Source organism: Polypterus senegalus, chromosome 12 (assembly GCF_016835505.1).
Source record: "Polypterus senegalus isolate Bchr_013 chromosome 12, ASM1683550v1, whole genome shotgun sequence".
In the NCBI taxonomy this organism is placed as follows: domain Eukaryota; kingdom Metazoa; phylum Chordata; class Cladistia; order Polypteriformes; family Polypteridae; genus Polypterus; species Polypterus senegalus.
In genome coordinates this window covers 142,892,589-142,919,367 of record NC_053165.1, presented here as the reverse complement: position 1 = coordinate 142,919,367, position 26,779 = coordinate 142,892,589, and the positions used below count along the sequence as shown (strand labels likewise).

Here is a 26,779-nt window from a genome sequence, read left to right as displayed (position 1 = left end):
ACAGAGAAAGGTCAGAATGTCCGGTTACGTTCAAAGCCTTCCTGAATGAATGAGTTTTAAGCTGTTTTTTTTTTTTTTTTAGGAATGAATTGAGTCTTCTGATATCATTAATTTATGGAGGTCGTTCCAAGCTCTTGATGCAGTATAGCTCAAGTTTAGTTATTTGCTGTAGGGAAAATCTTTCTATTGCTGGTTCCTCCACTCTGTTCTGTCTTCTGACCTTTTCATGTCTTGGTATGATTTACCATCTTTCATATAATATAGCATGTCCTGCCTTGGCTTTACTCTTGATTTCTTTCCCTCCAGTTTATCTTCCAACACAATCTTCAGAAATCCCTCACCATTAAGTGCGTGTTCCATCCAACTTTCTTGCCTTCTCTCTGTTTCCAATATGCTCCTTAATTTATGTATCCTCTCCACCACTTTTTCATTAGACAATTTATCCATCCAAATGATCATTTCTATTCTTCTCCATGGCCAGTAGGGTAAGGAAATACAATTTGTAAGGGTAATGAGTCTTCACAAGCATTCAAACTAACATAACCAAAGCATTGTTTTTTTTAAGTAATTGGCCTTAACAAAGACTTGAAACCACTATGGCCTTGTAGGATTTGGAATTTGGAATACGGCACAACAATCTGTGGCACCCTTTGACATGTGGCATTAACATGCTTCATATTAGGATTGTATCTGGATGTTTTCTGGCCCGATTACATGTACACCTGGCTTTAACTTGTGTCTCGATACAGATCTATTGTCGCCTTTCTTGTAAAATTAAAATCTGTCAGCTTACATGATCATTGTATGTAGATACAAAATTAATTTGTCTTCATGTTTGTATTAAATGTAGTTGCTATCAGTTTATAATCATCTCTGAATGTGGTCTGAGTAAAATTAGCATTGAAGCAGTATGGTGATTGAGGCATGAAGTCTTGATTGTATCAATACAATAATGGGTGTGTTCCCCATTGAAGACTTGATTATGTCAAAATAATGGGCCTTGGGGGTTGGAATCCCCATCAAGGCCTTTGGTTTGAGGTAATCTCCAACACCTCCAAATACGTTTTCCTTATCAACTTTACTGAGTGTTGAGGGTGTTGATTTGAAAGCTGCCGTTTACTGCTGGTACTATACAGTTTTAAAATTTGAGTATTTCAGTATTGTTCCAGTACCATTATACCGTGTAACTCTAGGCCTGAATGATTCAATCAAAATTCGGTCACAAGTCTATTTATACCTGATTTTTAATGTGGTCACGTGATTTGCATTTCTGATCAAATCAAGAAAAAAACGTGTTAATTTTTATTATTAATTCTTATCTGGTGGATTCCTTTTTCCAGCCAACTTACAAAATTTGAGAGAGACATCTGGTTGCATTTCTTTTGTTTTTTCATTTAGAGCAGAGGCAGGTGAAGTAACTTGGTCATGGTCACACATTATCATTAGTAGGACTGGTACCTGGAACCTTAACACTGCACCAGGTATAGTGCCCGGAAGCACTTGTGAATGAATCAAATGGGCAACTCCAGTGTGTATTAATATGGTTCACCAAAAAATGTATTTGAAAACGCCACTTGCAAAGGAATACACATTTTCATTTCATGTATGGACATGGAAAAAAAGATTTTCATTGCACTGTGCTTACCTGAACATATTATAACTACTACTCCATGTGTGTGTTTTAACCTTTTTTATACTTTTTAAATATAATTCTGTGAAAATCTGACTTCCAGAGCAAAGTAATACTAGGATACATTTTCAGATATACATATTATACTGACACTCATTGGAAGAGTAGAGTAGTATCTAAAATTAAAGAAAAACAAAAGAGTTTCTAGGGAAGGGAAAGGAAAAGGAAATGTGGGGATGAGTTAATCTAGTCAATTTCAGAATGGATTGGCAGATTGTCTTGTTGAAGGCATTTTTTTAAAATTAATATTACTGATACTGTACATGTAATTATGCTGCGACAGATACTGTAACATAGAGGATATCTGTAACAAAACAGAAACTGAAATTAATGAATCCTCACATTTTTTGAGAGAAATGAGCCATAATAACTACACACTGGACCCAGATAGACTCTTTGGTTGTGGAAGGAAAACAGGGACATTTTGTACAAAATACAGTGCCACTAAGCTGAAATTCAAGCTGTTCTGCCTTGCCCTCTCAAATTGTTCTTTTAATCTTTTTTTTTATTCAATTTTCCTGTCTTTGAGAGTGGAGACACATTCTGTACAAGATAACAGGTCATTACAGAGTAAATAGGGGCAATTTGTATTCTTACACAGTAAGAAGTAATTATTGAATTTGGTTCTGATGTGTAATCATAACTATGTTAATTAAAACAAGCATTATGTTAGTAAAAGTTTTACATAAACCACTAAGAGTAAGCAATTTGTAATATGGCAGTGCACCTTTTGGTGCTACCCCAAGGCATTTGGACCCTGGCTTAATGTCCAGGTAAGAAGGATTCTTATTGTCCTTGTGTTTTATGCATTGAATTTTATACAGAATCTTATCCTATAAAGACATTGTTACTTTGCAACTGTAATGTGGTCCTTTGTGGGTTATTGTGCCCTGTGATGGAATGACATTGCTTTCTCCATCTTCCACAACTCGGTAGGAGAATCAATATACTGCACATGTGTAAATCTGAATATGGTCATTTTCATATTTCATGTCTTTTGTATTGTGTCACAGGAGGGCCTGGCAGTGGCAGCAGGAACATTTTTCTTTTTATGGGTTCAAGTGTAATCATTTATTTAATCTAGCTGACAACAGTGCATGGTTTCTAACTGCTGCCTGTGAATGTGTGTGTTGGCACACAGGTTGCAAACAGTGAAGAAGAATACAGTCAGAGGTTTCCAAAAATCAACCACTTCCTGGACCTGTCAGCTTTTCTGTTTGGAACAACATCCGTTAAAGCAGGAGGAGGAGCAGAAGGAAGAGTAGTTTTTAAGCCAATAGTCACTTGCAAATTCCTCTAGCTCTTTCTTGCATTTTATTCGGCCTATTTGTACACTTTATACCAAAATCACTATCAGGATTTAGCTCAGTACAGGTTCTGTCTTCAAAGACATGTCTGTGGCCAGTCATAGCCATCAGAAAGCACTGCTGGTGTATGAAAAATGTTTAATGTTTTAATTTATAATTTTGGCTGGTATGCTGATTTTGTGGTTAGTGTTTCCGGATGTGTTCAAATTGTGTACCTCGTCATTATCTGTTTGGAATCAATGCATTCTTTCTGGCTCTGCATTGATTTTCAAAGACCTGTATTTTAGGTTTATTTGTGCCTCTAAATTGGCCCCATGATGGCAAGTGAGCCCAGTCATGGTCTAGTCCCTGTAACAAATGCTTCTGGGATATTCTGCAGCCTCTCGCAACCTTGAATTAGATTCAGTTGGGTTGAGTATGTTACATTATGCAATGTGTTAACTGATGAATAGATGAAAAAGTAAAATTCTAAGCTGTTGAATTCTAGAAGCTCTTCATACACAATTTATAAACACAATAAGGTAAGCTTTTTTCCATTATTTCACTGGTTCAATTGAGTTGATATAATGCAGCAGCTTTTTAAAGTTTGTATGATCCATGATTTTTTCAGTATCAACTCGATTATGACTGCTCCTGGGTTTTGTCAGTTAAAGTTCTTCATGTATCACTGAGCTAGTACACCAAAGATGAACTGGCAGGATGGTGTTATGGTGGGATACAAAATGTGGAATGATGCTAAAACTGTACTAGTGAATACTCCTACATATTGACTTTTACAGCATACAGTTGTTCACACTATTAACTCTGTATATGAGTACATATCTGAACACCTTTATATAGGAAATTGTGAAAAAGAGGTGCTTAAATAAAAGTACTTACAGTACTATAGTAGTATCACTCCTGCATTAATGATGTGTTGCCTAGTTAGGAGCTAAACAGTGATACGCTATAATTTAAACCTAAGAAGCATGCTCAGAGGGTGATATTTGTTATATTTTGCTTAGAATCATTAGCACCCTTGAACACTATATCCTTCATAAACTAAGAAACCTGATTACATACCACTTTTTTTGGGTTCACCTACCCTGTGAATCAGCAGAAATCGTACCAGGCAATGTATTTGTAGTCCTCCACCAAGGAAGATGGATTTATAGACTAATTTTTATTTCCTGGTTCTTCTATCAACAGCAACTGAGGATTTCAGTATCAGTTTAGTTCTGTATAGTCCTCTTCACTGTGTGCAGACGCAGAGTGCCACGCCATGTTTACAGGAAGATTTAAGTACAGTCTTTACTAATTACATAATGAGTACATGTAAGGATGCAGATTTGTTTAAACGGACAGTAAAACAAAGTAGTTTAAAACCAATTCATATAAATAGAGCCCAGCAATTTTGGTCCATTATTTAATTGTTTGTCTGGCCAGTTAACAATGGAAGAGAGGAAAACAACCTCTAGTCAGCAGCACCTCTGGGTTATCCAAGGACCGTATTAACACAAAGTCAACCGATGAAGTCAGGCACAGTCATAGTACTGGAGACCTCAGCCAAATGGCCACCTGCTCCATTCTGGTCATTCTACAGTAGAGTCTGCAGTAACCTAGATTTATTAGACCAAGCGATGTTTTCCAATTGTCTGAGTATTCCTTGTCTTATAATGATAAAGGTGGATCTAAATTGCTGTGGGGGCGGCACGGTGGTGCAGTGGTAGTGCTGCTGCCTTGCAGTTAGGAGACCCGGGTTCGCTTCCCGGGTCCTCCCTGCGTGCAGTTTGCATGTTTTTCCCGTGTCTGCGTGGGTTTCCTCCGGGCTCTCTGGTTTCCTCCCACAGTCCAAAGACATGCAGGCTAGGTGGATTGGCAATTCTAAATTGGACCTAGTGTGTGCTTGGTGTGTTTGTGTGTGTGTCCTGCGGTGGGTTGGCACCCTGCCCGGGATTGGTTCCTGCCTTGTGCCCTGTGTTTGCTGGGATTGGCTCCAGCAGACCCCCCGTGACCCTGTGTTCAGATTCAGCGGGTTGGAAAATGGATGGATGGATAAATTGCTGTGGACTTTGACATAGCTTGTGAGACTGTGTGGTACAGGGGCTGCATTCTCACATGTTTGTTTCTGTCCATTTGTTGTACACGTGTGGATGAGAGAGTGTAGTCCATATTTTACTATGTACAATCGGTCATCTTGGAAACCATTTCATCAGTGATTTCCATTTCTGGTGGTAGAGCTTCTATTGGCTAGATAAGTTTTAGGTGGTGGCTGTAATGCTTGTTGTTGATCTAAATGTACTCATGCCAAAGGGACTTGGAACTTGTGACTTGGTGAATAAAAAGCATTTTAATCTCTAATTTTGCTCATTCACCCTCTGAAATGATTTACACTCATGCCCATGATTTTCTGATACCTGTTTTTTGATTTAAATAGTGTTGCTTACACATACAGTGATTTTACTGATTGATCAGTTGGTTATGCAGAAATAGAAAAAGGTGAATGAAGCTGAATTTTCAATTTATGATTAATATCACGCCAGTCTGTGTTTACTCGGATCACTTGTTTGCTAAAGGTCATGGCACATGCCGTAAGTGGATAGAAATGTAAACAATAGAATCTTCTTGTCAGACTACAAGTTATATCTGTATATGCTGTTAAAAGTTAGCTGTTGAAGGAAAATTTTAAGAAAAAAAAAGTGTTCCTGTTCTGCCTTAACAAGCTAAAAACAGAAAGCCAGATTAAAGTTCACTTAAGCAAATGGTTACTTTACTGGTGTAATCTAGCTTTTCATCACCATGGCAGCTAAAACTGAAATCTGCAGGTAGTATGAACCTCCAGTACTTTGCTCACACTGACCTACAGGAAATATTTTAAAAAATCTCCGTTATTTTCTATTACTGCAACAAAGTAAATTGGGAGTTTCAGTTCTGTCACTTAATAGCTATAACCAGACCATTATTCACTTATGTAGTTCTTTCTAAATTCTTTCTTCACTTGGACAGTATTAAATGCTGTGTTTTCATGCTTGAAGTGGTTATTCCCCTTCTGCTGAGTTCCTTGCTAGAACTCTGCACTGACATGCATGGAGAGGCCTACTGAAGTTGTCCAGAAGGTGTTCGCCATTGAGGAGCAAATTTCATAACTTACTCAATCCATCAGGCTCGGTTTCAGAGAATTGCCCTCCACTTAGAAATTCTCAAATTACTACATACATGATGGTGTTATACATATTTATGCTACTTTTTTTAAATTGGAACACAAAATGTGATAGTTATTTTGTTTACCAACATGAAAGATATGGTGCTAATTGTTCTTTTTGCTTCTTTAATATGTTTTACTTTTTCTTACTCTGTAATGTTCCATGCTGCGCATACCCATTTCTTTCAGCTTCTTTTTATATTCACCTACATACTTTTTCATTGCAGATTGAAGTTTCCATGTCACAGTGAATACTGTCATAAGTCCAAACCACTTGAGAGCCAGTGCATATGTGACTCCACTGTATATGAAAAGGCCAGTATTGCAAAAAAAAAAAAATAATAAAGTATTTGTTTAAAAGAGGCACAGATGGCTACAGTGCTTTAGCCTTTTTGTATGCATGATGACGCAGGCTGAACTAGTTAGTCATAGCATCATGGGGGCGGTGTTGAAGGCATTTCCAAGTCAGAACAAGCTCCATGTAACCAAGGGTGGCTGTAAAATTTTATGGAGCCCTTAAAGAAAAGGTAGATTTTGAACCACTCGCAAACAAGACTTGATCAGGTCCTGGGTAGTATTAGAAAGAAAAGTGACATTAGTGCCGTTCTTGTTTTACAGTGTGCAAAAATATTTTAAGAACATATTTTACTATCATGTCCAAAATGAATAAATATGAACTGAATGAGCCTTAAAGATCTGCTCCAACTGGAGTTCCTTCTGCATGATGGCTCTTTGGGAGACCGCAGCTCATTAAGATGAATTGAAGCATTGTTTTTAAGAATTCCCAGCTGGCCAGGAAAGCAGAATTTTTAGTTCTGTAATTTTTATGTTACAGGAGAGCAAAATGCTTTACATTCACCTATCCTACAGTACTCTGGGATTGTTTTTGAGAACCAGGCTGTTTTGAAACATATCAGAAGAGACTCGTATTTAAAGGTAGGAATAGTAAGGCTTCCCATTGCTTCATTATGATGTGAACCTTTTGATTTCATGTCTTAGTTCACATTCATCATATTTTAGCTTTTTTATGTTTGCTTTGTTTTCTAATACAGGGGTTTTGTTATCTTACAAGATACTGTATGTGTAATCACCTTATCCACAGTCACTCATTTGCTCCCTAGATACAGTTGTGCACTTTAAACTCTGCTCATATTGTTCATTGCTCTCTGCAGTGATGAGTAATGTTGGCGACATTGGCTGCACTGTACTGTACTCTGTGCCTATGTCATGATTTGGTTTGTGTGTCTTTATACATGCCTTAACCTGGCTTCACGCTGCACAGTTATTCCAGTGGGTGTGGTTTTGGGGGGGTGGATGTAGCCCTGATTAACATAATCTTAGCAAGACATTTTCAGCTGCGGCTTGTGTTACTCCCAGTCATGTAGTGTGAACCTGTCATAGAACTCTTATAACCTTCATCAACAAACCAGTACAGATTTGATTTAGTCTTAAATTGTAGGCATGGACTCTTATGTGTGTGAGAATCAGTGCTTATCCAGTAGTACAGTGCAATCAATGTGGCCGCAAGGTTAAAAAAAAAAAAAGAAAACCTCTGTTTTTGAGGTTTGCATACAGAAGAGAGAGCTGTCTGTCTAATATCTTGTGTTAGTTCTACAATAGCCAGTTGTAAGGACAGAGAAAGGCCAAGACTGTGATCTAACACACTATACCTGGAAAACATTCACACTAGCCCCAGCATGGTCAGGCAGCACATTAATTGGTTGTCAAATTGAAGTGAGCTCATAATACTACAATTTGTGCTAAACTTTGATGAAAAGTCTTCGAAACAAGTAATCTGTCTTCCTCTGTGAATCCTAGTTTTATAATTTGATATTGTTAAGATGGCAAGATACAGCAAATGCAGTTGCTCATTTTAACTTACTCTCAGACTCAAAATTGTATAGTGTGCCATCGGCACCTGGAAAAAGGAATTACAAAGAATAACAACATAGCTTTCATGCAGAAATTTACATAAGAGTTTATTATTTATTGTAAAGGTCTGGTATGTCAACTGTATTTCATGATGCTTAGAGTAGCTCAGTTGAAATACTCATCATTCTAGTATTTTAAGTTTGGCATACCAGCCTCAGCATTGTTTTACTACAACATAGAAGCAAAACAAAACCTATCCACTTTGTTGCCACAGATTCAGCACTCTGTATAATTCGTCACAGTAAACTTGCGTACACACTACTTTATAACTTTACATTGAGCTTGCAGATTTAAGTTTGATACTTTGGGTTTAAGTACACAATTTAGGATTGAATAATCATTGGCAGGGTGGTGCAATCTTACGTTTTGCTGCCTCGCACATTCAACAGTCCTGGATTTGAATCCCACACTAGGCTGTTGTTTGTGAGGTGTTTGCATAGTCGTCTTGTATCTGAGTTGGGTTTTCTCTGTGTACTCCAGTTTGCAAATTAGTTCAGTTGGTAATTCGAACTTAGTCCAGTTTGTGTGTGAGTGAGCCCTCCTCTGGATTGGTACCCCATCCAAGACAGTTTCCTTCCTTGTGTATCCTGCTGCTGGGAAAGGCTTCTACCACATATCCTTATTTTGATAAAACAGGTTAGAGAATGTTATATTAAGGCTTAACATCCATTTTCTGCTGCTGGCATCTGAACAATGTTTAGTGCAGAACCGAGTCCCAGGGTCTGAGAGGTGACTTAAGAAAATGTCTTTATTGTTTTTATAGTTGTTTTAGTTGTACATTTTAAACTTCAAAGAGACTGCATTGTAGCCAGCCTGAAGCTAACATGTTTCCTTTTAATCCAAGTAATAGTTGCTGATAGGTTCCTGCTTTGGGTCAGGCTCTGCTGGGGTTAGGATCCAGTAGACTGAATGTCAGTGTGTGTTCAGAAAATGAGCAAATGAGTGATAGTTTTTATGTATGTCAGTTTGCTCTTGGTCCAGCTGCATTTTTTGAATTCCTTATGTCACCAATATAAGTGTATGATACTAACACATACATGTTGCACTGCGGGGAAAAATGTATAAATATCTTCAGACAGCCTAAACCTTCCAGACCACGCATAGCGTTTACTTTCAGAAAAGAGTAACACTAAGGGATCAGCTGGGGTTTTTTTTCCACACATATGTAAGCAGAGACTTTCAGGATGTCGTTTACAATTTTTTTTAGAAGATCTCAGTTTTCCTGAGAGAGGATGTTCTGCTGCTATGTCTCATCATTTTAAAGGAGTGACACTAGTGAGAAATGTCCGAGTACTGCCCTTCTCTGTTTCATGTCCTTGCATGGAGAGGCTGGGCTTGAGCCCAGGGCCTCCTAAGTCAGTAAGCCAGAGCTTATGTAGTTGACCCAGAGTGATTTCTCTCCAGTGACATGGAAGTGTATATTGCAACCGGATTTGAAAGCATACTCTATATTCAACATATTGGGAACCTGTAGCACAAACAATGAGTGACTTACAATCATCCAATCAGTATTGCAGTTGGTTATTAAATGTTTTAAATTGGTCATTTACAGGTAATTGTGCAGTTGAGTTCCTAACAGAAGTTGCTTTCAAAAGATTCTGTTGAACAATTTAACAGAGTTTCCAGGCTTGAGTTTGCTTTGTCTTATAGGTGTACTGATTTTGGAGAGGATGACGTTTTTATTCTGTTTCATATTTTCTGACAGTGTGCCGTTCTAACAAGAGCCCTTGGGTGTGTCTGACTTGTTCAAGTGTTCACTGTGGAAGGTAAGTGAATACACTCAATTTAAACTGTCTGTAGTCCCATTCCTTATTGCTTATCAGATGGTGTGCTCTTTCAACAGTGAACTCATAATGGCTCCTCAAGAATATTTTCTCCTCCTGGGTTTGTTTATTTACAGTGTGGACCATGCCCTTGCCTTTTGTTCTCCGCCCCCTGCAGAGCCTTTTTGTCTTACAGGTTGCATCATTGCTATCTTTCATTCTATTTTAGTTGGATCTGGCACTTTGGGGGCCGTGCGCTATGGTGATGTGCACCTGTGAGGGTTACTGTGCATCCTACACACTTTAAATAGTTAAATAAGAGGTAGTGTGAAAAATAATTTTATAAAACTGATAAGCTCTGGTCTGTAAGATTTTGGAGTAAAAAGCAGTTAGAGTTGCATAATACACCAAACGCCCACTTCATTTGACAACTTGCTGTTTGCATGTAGAATACTCTGGAGTTGACTAGCTGGCGCAACAAGTTTCCATAATGCAGTGTGTTGACATTGGCCTTCATCTTCTGTCTTATAGTTATACCAAGTGTTGGTGGATCTCTATTATGAATACTGTAACTCATTCCATCTCATCTCACAGATGCTCGTCTGGATTGAGATATGATGACTGGGAAAGCCACTACTTTAAGATAAAGTCTCTGCCAAGGTTGTAGAACAGTTTTGGGATAAAACTATACTTGTCGAATAGACCACTGTCCTCGTTCAGATGTTAACTGAAGGCTGGCACTTTATCAGTAAACACATTCAGAAAACGTATGCCATTCAGATGTTTCTCCACTTTTACTGGGCACCAAATGGCATTATTGGCATCCAGCAGGATAAAATCATGGACTCGTCCTATGTGTTGTCCTCCCATGTGCACATCTCAGTGGTAGACAGATTTATCTGAACAGGATAAGTGTGAAACCTGATGCAACAGCAACTGAAAGGAGTGACACTCACTTTTGTCATCTGCTTCTGTACATCATTAATGGCAAGATCGAAGATGTTTCACAACACTGCTGTACTGAGCCATTTCCTGTACAACTTATTCAGTACAAATATTGCCAGACTCCATTTGCTCCTCAATTTAATGGGATATTTCTGACCACTGATTTACTATAGGCCAAATATTTTTTGCCTGGTTTTCCATTCTCGATACATTTTCAATTTAAGAGTTTGTACATGGAAAAACTGTCCGGGATTTCCCTGCCTAATCAACTTATGACAGAAATGACGTGCCTGCTATTATGCCACTTTCAAGGGCACTTAATGTTTTTATTTTTGGTAATTCTTCCCAAGTGCGCGCACACACACTCACACAATCCTTCAAAGCTTGTCCACAGTACCTGCTTTAAATAACAGTCACTATGTACAGTATGATATTCTTACTGTTTAAACAATCTTTTATGTGGTATTGTCACATGACCATAATAAAGTGGTCATAAATCATGTTACATTTAAAGGCAAGTATACTGTGTGTCCAAGACATCTTGCAAACAATGTGGCCTATAAATAAAGCACAGTTTAAACAATCCTGAACCTGCATCAGTGATTAATCAACTGAAAATTTCTTTAATTGGACAAAAATTTGGAAATCTTGTCTGCTCACACTGCTTTTTGTGTGAATATGACTAGTTTCACATTTTTCCTGCAAAACAAGCTAAATAAGTTGTTTTGTTCTGTTTTGGGGCCTTAAACAAAAGTATTCATCCACTTTTTGAATTCACTTTTTTCTTTACAGGAATGTAGCATCTGGTGTGATAGAGAAACCAATTCTGGATGACTTGGTTGTCAGTCATAAGGCAAAAAGGCACTCATTTACTCACTTGCTTTCACTAACCCTGGGCAGTTTAGTGCCATCAATCAACTTCACTTGTTTGTCTTGAGACTGGGGATTGGGCCATCGATAATGTGGGGGGCATTTAAGCCACACATACAATTAGCCACTAACCGCTAGCCATTAGCCGCTAGATCTCAAACCTTGCGCCTTAGAATTCTGAGGTAGCATCCTTAAACTGGCATCCTCAACTAACATCTTTCAGAATCCGTATTTAAAAGAATTCATCCCAATTACTGTAAGAAATTAAAAATTTCAAACCATTGCAGTGGACCACACCTAGTTAGCATGTGATGTTTGTTGCAAGGGGGAAATACACACAGTGAGGTAACCCTGTGCCGGGCAGGTTTATACTTCACGTTCACAACGGATACGCACATGCATCATGGTTGCCACACACTCCCAGCATTCATTTGATGTGTCCTCAGAAATTAACATACATGTGCGTGAGTTACAGTAGCAGGAAAAAATTTGGTGGTACAGAGTGTTCAAGTTGGAACATGACGTCAGAGTCTCTGTTTACGATCTGCATGTGACAACAAGCCGCTTTGCAGATCCTGCAGGATCAGAGTGTGCACTTCAATGTTTGATGAATAGTTCAACGTGATGAAGCAAAATGCTGACATAAATGTATTGACGGTGCTTTTCAAGCGTCACATATTCCCCATCGTAGTGACACGATACATTTTAAAGGTCTCACATGCCTTCTTTCTGTGTCTTCTTTTTTTTTTGGCACCCTTACAACAGCATCAGAATGTACAGCAGCGTATTTGAGCTACAGAGAAAAAAATTTAGGGACACAATGAAAAGGTCCATTTTGTGATTAAACTAGAAAGTTCAGCTTTAATGACAAAATAAACTGTGAGATTACAGTGGAAATTTAGAGATTAAAGTAAAACATCGTAAACATCATGTCAAAACTGGCCCAGTTGTTAATCACTACATGCTTCTGGGGCTTCCTCCTGGACTGACAACAGCGGTTGCCACACAGACCACATTAAATGTGGGATATTCTAGCTCTCTGCACATTTAGACTCCTTAGATTTATACTTGATATCACTTTCAAGATGAAATGCATTAAAGTTTATATATTACATTTTACAGATAAATTGTTCATTTAAATAATGAATACTGTTAATAATTAGATATGTGGGACGGCATGGTGGCAGAGCAGTAGCGCTGTTGCCTCAAGGTAGGGAGTCACATCCCTAGTGTTCCCTGCCTGGAGTCTGCATGTTTTCCTGGTGGGTTTCCACAGCTTATGAAATGTTAAATTATGAAGAGTTTGTTAGTGTCGCAGCAGAGTGATCAAAGACTATGAGTATTCAGAAACTTAACTAAATTAGATATAATTGAGTATTGGAGCATTAAAACCTTAGAAGGTAAAAAGAGTCCTTTTATAGATAGCTGGCAAAATGCTAAAAAGATGCAGGTTTTGGGATTTGGTGCTGCTAAAATGACGCTAGTGTATGTATGAGCTTGTATTCACCTTGCGATGAGCTGATGCCCCGTCCAGGTAGTGCTTCTGTCTCTCACCCAATGCATGCTGGAATGGGCACATCCATGGATTGATGGATGTAATCATTAAACAATTCATAACACAAGGAAGCCGAACATTTACTGACCGTGATGATATTTCTCATTGCCAGCAGGTGGCATCTTCCAGATTTACATGAACTACTCATGCAAGTATAAACAGTACACCGCTTGCGTAGGGGAAGCGTCCACAGATGTATAAACCCGGCCTCAGGGTTTTAGTTTTTCTCCTTCCTGCATCATTTTAATATTTAAATCAGCAGTTGCACATAGTGCCTTGAAAAAGAATACTTTTTGTTACCTTGAAAAAGAATACTTTTTGTTACCGTAGTGTAACAAATTTTTTTTTAGTCTTGCTCCTCTTTGTATTGTCTAAATTTACCACATTAGGTTATGGAGTACCATTGAAATATTTGTGTGTAGGGTTTTTATTTCCCATTTAGTATTTTGGGATACTTTGCACCAGTTATATTGACTACCATTTTGTGCGACAGTTGATGCACATGCAAGTATTGGAACATGGCAGTTACAGATTATACAGTACTGTGTCTATTTGTTTGCACTAAGAAATAATTGATTTAGATCAGAGACTATGAACAGAATAAAACAATATAGATTGGCCTCTTTTGTATGTGAACTTGAGGAAAGAGTCATAGGGTTTTGCGTTTAGTTTACAATAATAAGCAGCATATTGGGAACAAACATCCTGGGGCCTCATGTATGAACAGTGCATATGCACAGAAATGTTGCATAAGAACTTTTCCACGGTACCTCATACCTTGTCGTACGCAAGTTCTCCGCTCGGTTTTGAAGACTGGCGGCCCCCAGCATCAAAGCAGTGCTACTGTTCCTGTGTGGTTACCCTTTATTTCTTAGAACCACATTTCTGATGCGGCTTTATAAAAACACAAACTAACCGCATATTGTTTATTAGTGTAATGCATCTGATTGGAGATTACCTGTAACAATATAATGGCCCAGGTAATAGCCATAGTATTCCAAATACCATAACTGCTTTAGCGTTGTTAATCTCACTGCACCATCTTCTTTTTCTTCTTTCAGCTGCTCCCTTTAAGGGTTGCCACAGCGGATCATCTTTTTCCATATTACTCTCACTGCATCACTCGGAGTATTTATATCACTGTATCTGAGTGGTGAATCACAGCAGCAGCTGATTGGAAAGAGAATTATCGGTATACAGCATCAAGCACACGCTGCCAAAGCCACAGCAAAACGTTTCAAAGCCTTTCCTGTACGGACCTTGCGATTCAGAAACAGTTTCGTTCCAAGAACTATAAACGCACTCAATCAATTGGTCCTTGTAGAACTGTTAGTACTTATATAAGTACAATCACCCCACTGTAAACTTGCACTACCGTTATAATATTGCACAACCTGCGCCACTTTATAAAGCGCGTATTTACATTTGATGACGATATCATTTTTAAGATGAAATACAGCAAAATATGTTGATTATATTATACAGATAAAACTTTAACTTCATTTAAATAATCTGTATTGTTAATAATTTAACATGTGAGGAAACCGTGCCGCAGCGCTTGCTAGTTTACATGTTGTTCCTGCCTTGCGCACTGTATATTTACTGAGGCTGGCGAGACACTGGAAGGATAGATGAATAGAATAATTAAACACGTACTACGAAGATATTTTAGTGTTCCTTAAAAGTTTTGAAGAATTGTCATTGTAGGCTTACAGATGGATTAACGTCTATTACAGAGCTGATTGTGTGGCGATTGGATATTTGGGGAAAGAAAAGTAAGGACAGGAATTGCAGGTTAGTACGTTTGAAAGAGACACTATTGCTACAATAAATTATTTCATCGAAGGTCGCAGCAGCATCTTGTGTGAGACATGATCAATTACTGCGCCATCGTGTTCCCATGTTTAATAACAGGCTTTCATTCCAATCATCATGAAAATGATACCATGTATACATCTCAGTATTTTAATTATTCAGAGAGCTGTAATATCACGAATGTAATGGATTCTGTGTCCTGTCGGAGAAAGAGAAAGAACGGAAGCACATAGTGATTCACACACACAGAGCACATAGAAGATCAAATACAAAATAAAGCATTTAACATGCTACTTTAGTTACGATGGGATTTGAGAAACTAGTACATTAAATGAATTTAAGATGAAGTTTATGATCTACTTTAATGACAAAATAAACTACGTGATTAAAGTGGAAATTTCGAGATTAAAGTTGACATTTTGTGCTTTTTTCCTACTGTGTGCCTTTTTTTTTCTCTGTACCCTAATAAGCTTTCATATGAAACTCAGACGGTGGGCTCTGGCTCACCTTTTCACAGCAACTTTGATATGTGACAACTTCTTTTTTTTATTTTGGGCACTGTGCGAATTTGTGAACTTGAGCTTTCGAGTTTCTCCAACACACTATGTCAGTTGATCAGCTTCCTTTTGTTGTTTATACCACTGTTTAAATCAACAAATAGTACGTTTTTCTTTGCCTCCACTTGGTATTCGCTGAAATTCTTATTTTCCCCCGTGCTTTTCCCATTGTCTTTTCACAGAACGCTGTGCTCAGGGGCTATTTATATTGATTTGCATATTCAAAGAGGTGTAACTCTGGGAGGAATTGGGGCAGGACAGAAGGTGTGTGCACGTGTGTTAGTTTTCACGCTGCTCGGGATTTATGGAGCGGAAGAACTTGGAAGTTGGAGTACGCACAGACTCCTGCATCTGGATTTTTCTGTGCGTAAGCACATTTTGGCTTTTGTGCTTACGTCATGTTATAGTGCGAGTTCTACGCATGGCGTTATACATGAGGCCCCTTGTTATCTTTGGTGTGCTATAATGATGTTTTTATATCATTTTGGCATTTTGTTGTTTGTTAGGCCCTCCTGTGATTTTGTTTGGTTTTCATTTGTTAATTTAGGCTTTAATTGTAACTCTTCTCCCACTGGACAGATGTTTCTGAAAATTAGAAAAGTTGGAATTTTCAAAGACAAATCACTACATCATATGGTATTTGTAGGAGCCTGTTATCTTTGAGAGTTTTTTACACTATGGGACATATGTATAAAAATGATTTTATTTCAAAAAAGGTATGGTTTCAACACAGGAAATGACAACAATAAGAAACATTTAAAGAAGTTCTACATCCATAATGCACCAACCTGTACATTCTGCAGGTCCTGATTGCCATGTGGGATGGCTGTTCTGGTTCACATGAGTACAAAAGAATATTATCTGCTTACTGCTTGACTGTGCTACACCTCCTCTATACATATACTGCATGGTTGCCTTCCTTTTTTCCCTCTAGCTGATCTGTTGCCACTAACCCATCTTCTTTCTTAAAGCTACAGCAAGTTACCATATAGCTAGAAGGGGATATTTATAGCAAAATCTCCAGTGTTATGATAGGCTCTCTAATTGTTAAATTAATTTCCATATAGTATACTTTATTGTGAAAAAAAACTATAAAAGTGTTATCAACCTTCAAACGTGTTGAACGTTTTCTCATAAAAACACATATATCACGATGATTAATATGTTAATGATTAATATGTTACCTTAAACTGCAGAGGCCGCTGTTATGCTTGGTTCTGAATTTCTTGCCACAAAGGTTTACTTGCAATATGATAAAAACATGCTTGCCCATATAACAATGGGCATTGGTGATGTTAGGTAATAGGAAACCAATCTGTATGTATCTCCGCTTTTAGATAGCACCACCGGAGTGGTGGCTCTGAGGCTAGGGATCTGCACTGGCAATCGGAAAGTTGCAGGTTTGAATCCCGTAAATGCCAAAAGGGACTCTGCTCTGTTGGGTCCTTGAGTAAGGCCCTTAACCTGCAATTGCTGAGCACTTTGAGCAGTGAGAAAAGCACCATATAAATGCAAAGAATTAAAAAAAAAAAAAAAAATTTTTAGTTTGTTTTACATTGCACCAAGACAAATGGATAGTTGAATAACTTGCTAAATGACAAAATTATATGCTCAGTAGTAATGAGGAAGGGGACTTAAATCTACTTTATTTAGCAAAAATTAATTTTAAGTAAGAACTACTATGTTTTGCTAATAGAAAGTAAATTTTATAATGTTTTTGGTAAAGTGATCATATTACTTACAAATAAAAATAGCAGAGGCAGCATTAGGAAGCAGGTCCAGATGACACTTTTTGATTTAGTTTGGAGCTTTTCATAGCTAAATAAACGCAAAGGCATATTTACAAAAGGTATACAAAAATGGCAATTAAGACAAAATACTTGTGCCAAATTCTTGTAGGTCTGCCTCTCCCAATACAACTTAACAATTAAATGTACAATTTGAAAGATTACAGGGAAAAGTGACGCGGTTTACATTCTAAGTCATCCAAATACAAAATATCTTCTCTTATAGATTACTCTAGGATCTTGAGTGGAGAAAATCAAAATGCTAGTTTTGACATATTATGACTAATTCATTTTAATTGATATCAAACATTTTTTTTGTACCGATCTTGATACTTAGGTAAAAGTGCTTAAAATTTTTTGTTTTTTCACCCATAAAGATACGTAAATGGACATGCAAAGAAACATTTTGAAGACTCTCAAAATCCACCCAATCTCAGAAAACTGGAAAAACAGGAAAAAGAAAAGCAAGAGCATGTTGTGTGCATGGACTGTAGCAGCTACAGCACATACTGGTAAGTCAGACCTACATATATCTTCTCACTTTTAGTCTCTGTCAAAAATGTTGAGTGAACAATCTGCAGGCCTCGCCCTGCTGTGTATGTACTGCTCAGCTACGGGAGAAATAGAGCATCATTAACAAACCTTGAAAGACTCATAATGTCTGTGGTGATTTTTAGAAATCTTTAGGGTGCATATTTATTGACCTCAGTGTTGCGAGCACCTTCCATTTGCTTCTTGGTTTCTCATCCACTTGCAGTTCTTTACAGTTGGTATTCTGGATACTTTGAACCATTTAATGAGGTGAAAAACATGTACAATTGATAATTTATCTAACAAATGTTTACCTTTACAATTTGGGTGAAATGTGGCTTAAACAGTTTACTATTTGTACAACATTTTGCTTTGAAATGAGAATGTCTACTAAATTGCAACTCACTGTGGAAGTGTGGTTGGCAAAGGATGCAGCTCCACCTTGTTGAAAGTAGCCTTGTATCTAAAGCTATTTTTAAATGTGGAAGTGCAAAGTTTCCTACAGATTGTTTTGCTCATTTTCCTTTGGGTGTGTTAGTAGGTTTTAATTATTTTATATATGAATGGAGGTGTAAAAGGCAAAATGCATGTTGATTTGTCCATCAAGAGACTCTGTTTACAACACAGTACCTGTTCAGAAAATGTAACAAAAGTGAAGAAATAGCAGTAAAGCAGAAAAATGCACTTGCTTGTGATCTAATGCCATCTGAGTTGCCTTATTTCTTTCAATGACTAAAATGTTCTTTTTAGCTACAGGTGTGATGATTTTGTAGTGAATGATACTAAAATGGGTCTTGTACAGAAGGTCAGGGAACATCTGCAAAACTTGGAAAAGTAAGTACTAAGTAATTTCTGTTATGTATTTACAATGTTTTTCTTGCATTAATCAATGTCAGAAAATCCTGTATTAATCAAAGTATATTTGAAAAGTTATACTGGGGCCAATTGCAGATATGATAAGGCAGTCTGTTTTCTTCAGCTTATGAAATGTTAAATTATGAAGAGCTTGTTACTGTTGCAGTAGAGTGATCAAAAACTATGAGTATTCAGAAACTTAACTAAATTAGGTATAATTGAGAGCACTGGAGCATTTAAACCTTAGAAGGTAAAAAGAGTCATTTTATAGGTGGCTGACAAAATGGTAAAAAGATATCCTGTGGTGCACTTTTTGCATATTTTGTTAACCTAAATCCAGCACGTTTACCAATAAAAATATGCTGTCTCTTTATCTTGCTGCCAACGTTACATCTTTTTTTTTTATATTGAGAATTCTGAGCAAGGGAGTTCCTTACCTTAATTTTTAATACTTTATAGTAGAGACATGCATTCCTACAGGACTTTTTTTTTTTTTTTGTGCTGTAGGCAGCACTATGGTATGTTGTTTATGCTAAAAGGAAGGAATAGGATGAAGTATTTAAAAATTGGGCAGGAGTGGTATTAAGGAAAATCGCAGTCCTCAAACCTTAGATGTATGTGCGATTGGGAGTGGGGCAAAGTGGTTAGTGTGCAAATCCTTTCTGTGCAGGCGCAGGTGTGAGCAGAATGAAACCTTTAGACAGTCGGAAGGGGCAGCATTATAAAAGTAATAATCAGTCGCATGTAGTCCTCTGAATTGTGTTTCACAGTTGGATGGGAGTAAAACAAAGAGTTTAGTTTTGGTGTGTAGGTAGGAATGAGGTGGTTCTGTTGTGAATGTGGGCAGAAGCATTATTATAAAAATCACTCCCTTGCAATCCACAACTGTAATATATCATTTTTCTCAACCAAAATTATAATGTGACACAAACATTAGCTCATTTAATGCTTTTTTTCATGGTGATGTATTCTCAGGTGATAATACAATGAAAATTCTCCATTACAACAATGTTTGATGTGGTATATTTGTTATTTGTATGGAATTATATTGTCTGTTAATTGTGCTTTTGAGTGAAAGGAAGAAAATTAAACATTTTTTCAGGTGGTATTTTTGTAGGTTTTCTGCCTTTTTAATTCTGTTAACTTACAGAGATTTACACTACCAAAACAGTACAAATATGTTCAGCCAAGATCCAGTGTTCCCTGCTGTGCTAGTGTCGTACCTTTCAAACTGGCCATCATAATTGATTAACAAAAAATATTCTGTAAAACCTCAAATTCGGTTGTGAGAGATTTGTTATATCATTTGCATCATTTTCAAATAGCCAATTTTTACTACGTGCTGTGGTATAAATTCCACTTTAGGTGTTGATACAATGATAAATTATGCAGTGGACTCAGAAACATCATCAGTGATGTTGCCCAGGGCAACTGGGTGTTTCATCATTATTAACCCTTGGCCATGTGACCCAACTGGGGGTGTGCCTGAGTATCTCTCTGCCATGGGTCATTCCTTTTGATCCATAACCGTCTTGATTCTTATTGTGTGGCTGTTGTGCTGTTCCTGATGACTTTTCTGTTAAAACCTCCTGGAATTCCCATCAGGCTATGGGCTCGACAAAGGGACTGACTAGCAATCCAACTGCAGAACGTCTGCACTGGAAGTACACTGTGCTTTCCAAACTTCAGCTGCTTTCCTAAGTCAACTCTCAGTTGTCAGTGTCTCACTGTTCCAAGTGGCCAGCTAGTACCTTGGGTTGGATCTGATCTTGTTCTACTACCTTACTAAAAGTAATTGCTTGCTTTGCTGGACTCGGATATTTGGATTTTGCATCAGCCACTGTTTTCCACACCTAGTCATGGCACCAACAGGAGCATCCCTCTTTCAGGGTTTTTGGGCAGAAACTAAGGATTTGCTGTAATTTTCCGTTTCCTGGGCACGGACAAAGATGTCAGTGTTTCAGCCTTTTTCCCAGCTGAAGAGATTTGCAAGGCTAGACGAGCTTTTAAACTGATTTGTTATTTTTAAAAGTGGAAACTGGTATAATATATAGAGTATATTGTATTTCACTAGAAACACCGTTAAATACAGGTAATTCTCAATGGCTTTACTATTTCTTTTCAGAAAGATGTGTCATTAAATATATTTTTGTTGCTTCTGTCTGTCTGTTTGTCTTCCTTTGAACATAATAGGCATCTGTGTTTTTTTGACGGCCTTGCTAAACCATGCTGCTGCAGTCACCTTTAAAACTGAGCAAGGGGCTGCTAACTATCAGAGCAAAAGTGTAATATGACGCACGCAAACTCAGGAATGTTTATGTAGCTCCTGACCTAGAGTTCAGTTTATTTGAAATGTGATCTCAGTTTATCCTCTGTCGCAGTGGATAAATACGTACGCAGAGGGCTTCAACTGAATACGTTTTGCTGGACTTTTGAGGTGTGAGTGAGTGGAAAATAAAATTGGCAGCAAAACTGAAGTTGGCATAAGACATAGAAAGTGTGTATGCTCTTTTTAAACAGAGTTTGTGATTGCTGCTTTTACATAATAGTATTAGTAATTTGAAAGGTCTATGTAGGGATGGGAGATATGACCAAAAAAAATATTTTTAAGCATTTTGACAATAAATATATTGTGAAACGGCTATTGATTCACTTGGAAATCATAGACATGTTACCTGCATAATGCCACTGGTAACACTTCTTTTTCAGGATGTGGTGAATTATTACTCATTTTTTAATTACTGTAGAAAGCTAGGCAGTCACATCCTCCTGTGGACAAAACAGTATGGTAAAGACTTTATAAGAAATGTCAGTAAAAAGGATGCGCAGCATTGTAACAAAATGTGTCATATATTAATGACATGATTCTTTTGTTTCATTCCATATGGCCTGTAATATTTTCCCCTAACAATACAGCTTTAAGTTAGCAATTTCATGTGCTGAACACAACAGACTTTTAAGTACTGAAAATATAAACCTTGATGATTTGTGAAATCTTCTGAAGAATGTATTAGTTTACAATATTCAATGTGTTTTAAATGAATAACAAGGAAAGGTTTTACTCGCTGCATGTGGAATTATAGTTTTTGCGTTTAACTTTTTTTTAATTATGTATAAAGTATCTGGTTATTTGATGTACACTATCCCATCTTAAGAGAGATTTTTTTCTATATAATTAAAGAATTCAGAGTTGAGATAAAAATGCGAGTGAGCAGAATACAATTTATATGCTTTAACAGTTTAGAGCAATACCACTTTTAGTATTCCATTACCGTGAAAGTCACATTTTACCTAGTGCATTGATGGTGTAAGAACTGTAAATGTGCAGTGTTGGATTTAGATTTTGGGTTTTCCTTTGGTGTTGGCTGTTGAAGCCAGGATGCCCAAACCAACATGAAGACTAAAATGTCCATGAGAGGAAAGCAAACATGGAAAAACTGCTTATCTAAAAGGTTGTAGTTTACTATAAAAATGAATTTGCACAGAAATAAAATATACTATTCACTACTTGCACCTTTTTGATGTGTCCATCCCAACTCCAAAATTGTTTTTATATACGTCAAAAAATGTTGGTTTTGACTCCTTTTCCCTAATGCATAAGTAGGGTTCTGTACAGATAAATTTGTTATACATTTAACAGCAAGCCTCTCTCTATGGCCTTTGACAGAGGAGTGGAAAGAATTTGTGATAACTGATCGACCCAAGGCAGCATTTCACCACCTCTGTGTGGCAGCCGTTGAAGTTCATCCTAGTTGGTCAGGAATAATTGGTTTAGCTGTAAAGTGACAGATGGAGATTGCAACAAAATAACATTTTAATTGTTTTAACAGGTTAAGTGCTAGAAAGAAAAAGTAAAAGGCGTTAAACATGCTCATATGCTGAATCTGTACTTAAAAAGCAGCGTTGTTGCATATTGTGTATGAATATAATTTTCCTTAGCTTTTATTTCCTGTGTATCATTTCTTTTTTTCTTTATTTTTTTTTTACTTTACCACCATCTACAGATAGGGAACACAGGGATGCAGGATCTACAATCTTGGGTTTACATTCAATGCTCAGTCATCTGCATATAGTCTGCACATTCTCCCCATAACCACACAAGTTTTCTTAGGGTATCCCAGTCTATATTACCTTTAAAATTCTGCACTTCGAATTTACCCTCTCTGAGTTTAAGTGTGAGTTTCTGAGTGGCCCCAGTGATATCCAGGTACCCTGCCCAGTGGCTGCCAGAATAGGCTCCAACCAACCTACAACCCTGAATTGAATTAAATTAAATTGAATTGAATTAAGCTGGTTTGGGAATGTGTTATTAGTTTTATGTTATCTGTAGTTTGTCATTTTACTCTCCACTGCTAGAAGCACTATTCAGGTGTTTGAGACATTTTGGTATTCCTATAGTTTTATAGTTTTTTTTTATAGTTATTATTTTATAGTCAAAAGGCACCTCATTTATAGCAACAGTGAAAAGGAGTAAAAAATCAGAATCTCCTTTGTTTTGTGAGCTATAAAACATTTGAAGGTCAAGAAGTATTAATTGCATACTCTTTTATTGTTTGTTATCTGTAGTTCTGCTTTCAGTGAAAGACACCGGAAAAGAAAGCTTCTGGAAAGCTCATCGTTGAACAATAAATTGTTAAAAATCAATGTAAGTATACAGTAATTTTGCATCTAATTTATAGTACTACTTAATATGAAAGATGCAACCATCATTCCTCTAAAAACATTTAGTTTAATTTGATAGATGTTGCAAATTGCCATTATATTGACAAGAGTATATCTTTGAACTAAATACAGCTTGTCATGTCGTGTTCTCCTAGCGTTTCCTGTGCTCATATCAAGTCACTGTTTACCAGTTTTGTGTACAGTATGTACACTAGCATCCAAAAGTTGGGAATCGTCCTTACATTTTCTTTTTTTTTTTTTTTGATAGAAATTGATACCTCTTCTTCTTTTTCTTTCGGCTGCTCCCGTTAGAGGTCGCCACAGCGAATCATCTTCTTCCATATCTTTCTGTCCTCTGCATCTTGTTCTGTTACACCCATCGCCTGCATGTCCTTTCTCACCACATCCATAAACCTTCGCTTAGGCCTTCTTCTTTTCTTCTTCCCTGGCATCTCTCCTCTGCACATGTCCAAACCAACGCAATCTCGCCTCTCTGACTTTATCTCCCAACCGTCCAACTTGAGCCGACCCTCTAATGTACTCATTTTTAATCCTACCCATCCTCGTCACACCCAGTGCAAATCTTAGCATCTTTAACTCTGCCATCTCCAGCTCTGTCTCCTGCTTTCTGGTCAGTGCCACCGTCTCCAACCCATATAACATAGCTGGTCTCACTACCGTCCTGTAGACCTTCCCTTTCACTCTTGCTGATACCCGTCTGTCACAAGTCACTCCTGACACTCTTCTCCACCCATTCCACCCTGCCTGCACTCTTTTTTTTTTTTCTTTTTCCCCACCTCTTTTCCACAATCCCCATTACTCTGTACTGTTGATCCCAAGTATGTAAACTAATCCACCTTCACCAATTCTACTCCTTGCATCCTCACCATTCCATTGACCTCCCTTCATTTACACACATGTATTCTGTCTTGTTCCGACTGACCTTCATTCCTCTCTTCCCTAGAGCATATGTCCACCTCTCCAGGGTCTCCTCAACCTACTCCCTACTATCGCTATAGATCACAATGGCATCGGCAAACATCATAGTCCACAGGGACTGCTGTCTAATCTCGACTGTCAACCTGTCCATCACCATTGCAAATAAGAAAGGGCTCAGAGACGATCCCTGATGTAATCCCACCTCCAAATTGAATGCATCCATCACTCCTACCGCAGACCTCACCACTGTCACACTTCCCTAGTACAAATCCTGTACAACTGTTGTTTACTTCTCTGCCACTCCTGACTTCCTCATACAATACCACAACTCCTTTCGAGGCACCCTGTCATATGCTTTCTCCAGGCCCACAAAGACTCAAAGCAACTCCTTTTGGCCTTCTGTATACTTCTCCATCGACACCCTCATAGCAAACCTTGCATCTGTGGTGCTCTTTCTTGGAATGAAACCATACTGCTGCTCAGTTCTTAACCTCACTTCTTAACCTAGCTTCCACTACTCTTTCCCATAACTTCATGCTGTGGCTTATCAATTTTTTCGCCCTGTAGTTACTACAGTCCTGCACATCCCCCTTATTCTAAAATATCAGCACCAGTGCACTTCTTCTCCACTCGTCAGGCATCCTCTCACTTTCCAAGATTCCATTACACAATCTGGTTAAAAACTCCACTGCCATCTCTCCTAAACACCTCCATGCTTCCACAAGTATGTCATCTGGACCAACGGCTTTTCCATTCTTCATCGTCTTCATAGCTGTCATTACTTCCTCCTTGGTAATCTGTTGCACATCATGATTCACTATCTCCACATCATCCAACCTCTTTTCTCTCTCTCTCTCATACTCTTCATTCATAAGCCTCTCCAAGTACTCTTTCCATCTGCTCAACACACTCTCCTCGCTTGTGAGTATGTTTCCATCTTTATCCTTTATTACCCATACCTGCTGCACATCTTTCCCAGCTCAGTCCCTCTGTCTAGCCAATCGGTACAGGTCCTTTTCTCCCTCCTTAGTGTCCAACCTCTCGTACAACTCGTCGTATGCCTTTTCTTTTGCCTTCGCCACCTCTCTCTCTCTCTCTTCACCTTGCGCCTTATCTCCTTGTACTATTGTGTACTTTCTGCATCTCTCTGACTATCCCACTTCTTCTTTGCCATCCTCTTCCTCTGTATACTCTCCTGTATTTCCCCATTCCACCACCAAGTTTCCTTTTCATCTTTCTTCTGTCCAGATGTCACGCCAAGCATCCTTCTTGCTGTCACCCTTACTACATCATCTGTAGTTTCCCAACTGTCTGGTAATTCTTCACTACCACCCAGTGCCTGTCTTGCCTTCTCCCTAAACTCAACCTTGCAGTCTTCCTTTTTCAACTTTCACCATTTGATCCTTGGCTGTGCCCTCACTCTCTTCCTCTACTTGATCCCCAATGTCATCCTACAGACCACCATCCTATGCTGCTTAACTATGCTTTTCCCCTGCCACCACTTTGCAGTCTTCAATCTCCTTCATATTGACTCTTCTGCATGGGATGTAATCTACAAGTGTGCATCTTCCTCCACTCTTGTACATCACCCTATTTTCCCTCCCTCTTCTTAAAATACTTAGTCACCACAGCCGTGTCCATCCTTTTGGCAAAATCCACTATCCTCTGACCTTCATTTCTCTCCTTGACACCATACCTACCCATCACCTCCTCGTCTCCTCTGTTCCCTTCACCAACATGTCCATTGAAATCCGCTCCAATCACCACTTTCTGTCCCCTTGGGTATACTGTTCATCACTTCATCCAACTCACTCCAAAAATCAATTTTTCTCATCCATTGCAAACCCTACTTGCGGGGCATATGCACTAACAACATTCATCATCACATCTCCAATTTCCAGCTTCATAATCATTACTCTGTCTGACACTCTTTTCACCTCAAAAACACTCTTGACATACTGTTCCTTCAGAAATACTTCTACTCCATTTCTCCTCCTATCCACACCATGTTAGAACAATTTGAATCCACCGCCGATCCACCTGGCTTTACTCCGGTTCCATTTAGTCTCTTGCACGCACAATATATCAGCCTTCCTTCTCTCCATCATATCGGCTAACTCTCACCGCTTACCAGTCGTACTACCAACAGTCAATGTTCCTACCCTCAGTTCCACTCTCTTTACCTTCCTCCTGCCTCCGGACACTTCTCCGCCCTCTTCTTCTTCGGCCAACAGTAGCCCAATTTCTGCCAGCACCCTGTTGACTAACCGTACTGGTGGCGGTCGTTGTTAAACCGGGGCTCAAGCGATCCGGTATGGAAATTTGTATTGTCTGCATATTTGATTTGGCAAAATTTTACACCGGATGCCCTTCCTGATGTAACCCTCCCC

General features: G+C 38.2%; 1 protein-coding gene across 2 annotated transcripts in view; it reads left to right on the top strand.

The window, feature by feature from the left end:
- The window catches only part of usp3 (ubiquitin specific peptidase 3), a 45,975-nt gene that overhangs the window by 2,182 nt on the left and 17,014 nt on the right, over positions 1-26,779 (top strand). Inside the window, exons 2-5 of one of the 2 annotated variants that reach the window (XM_039773680.1) lie at positions 9,816-9,876; positions 17,780-17,914; positions 18,684-18,767; positions 23,355-23,433. In XM_039773680.1, the coding sequence (XP_039629614.1) occupies positions 9,816-9,876; positions 17,780-17,914; positions 18,684-18,767; positions 23,355-23,433 (359 nt within the window). The remainder of the gene's footprint in view (positions 1-9,815; positions 9,877-17,779; positions 17,915-18,683; positions 18,768-23,354; positions 23,434-26,779) is intronic. The other variant, XM_039773681.1, reaches the window with a different exon arrangement.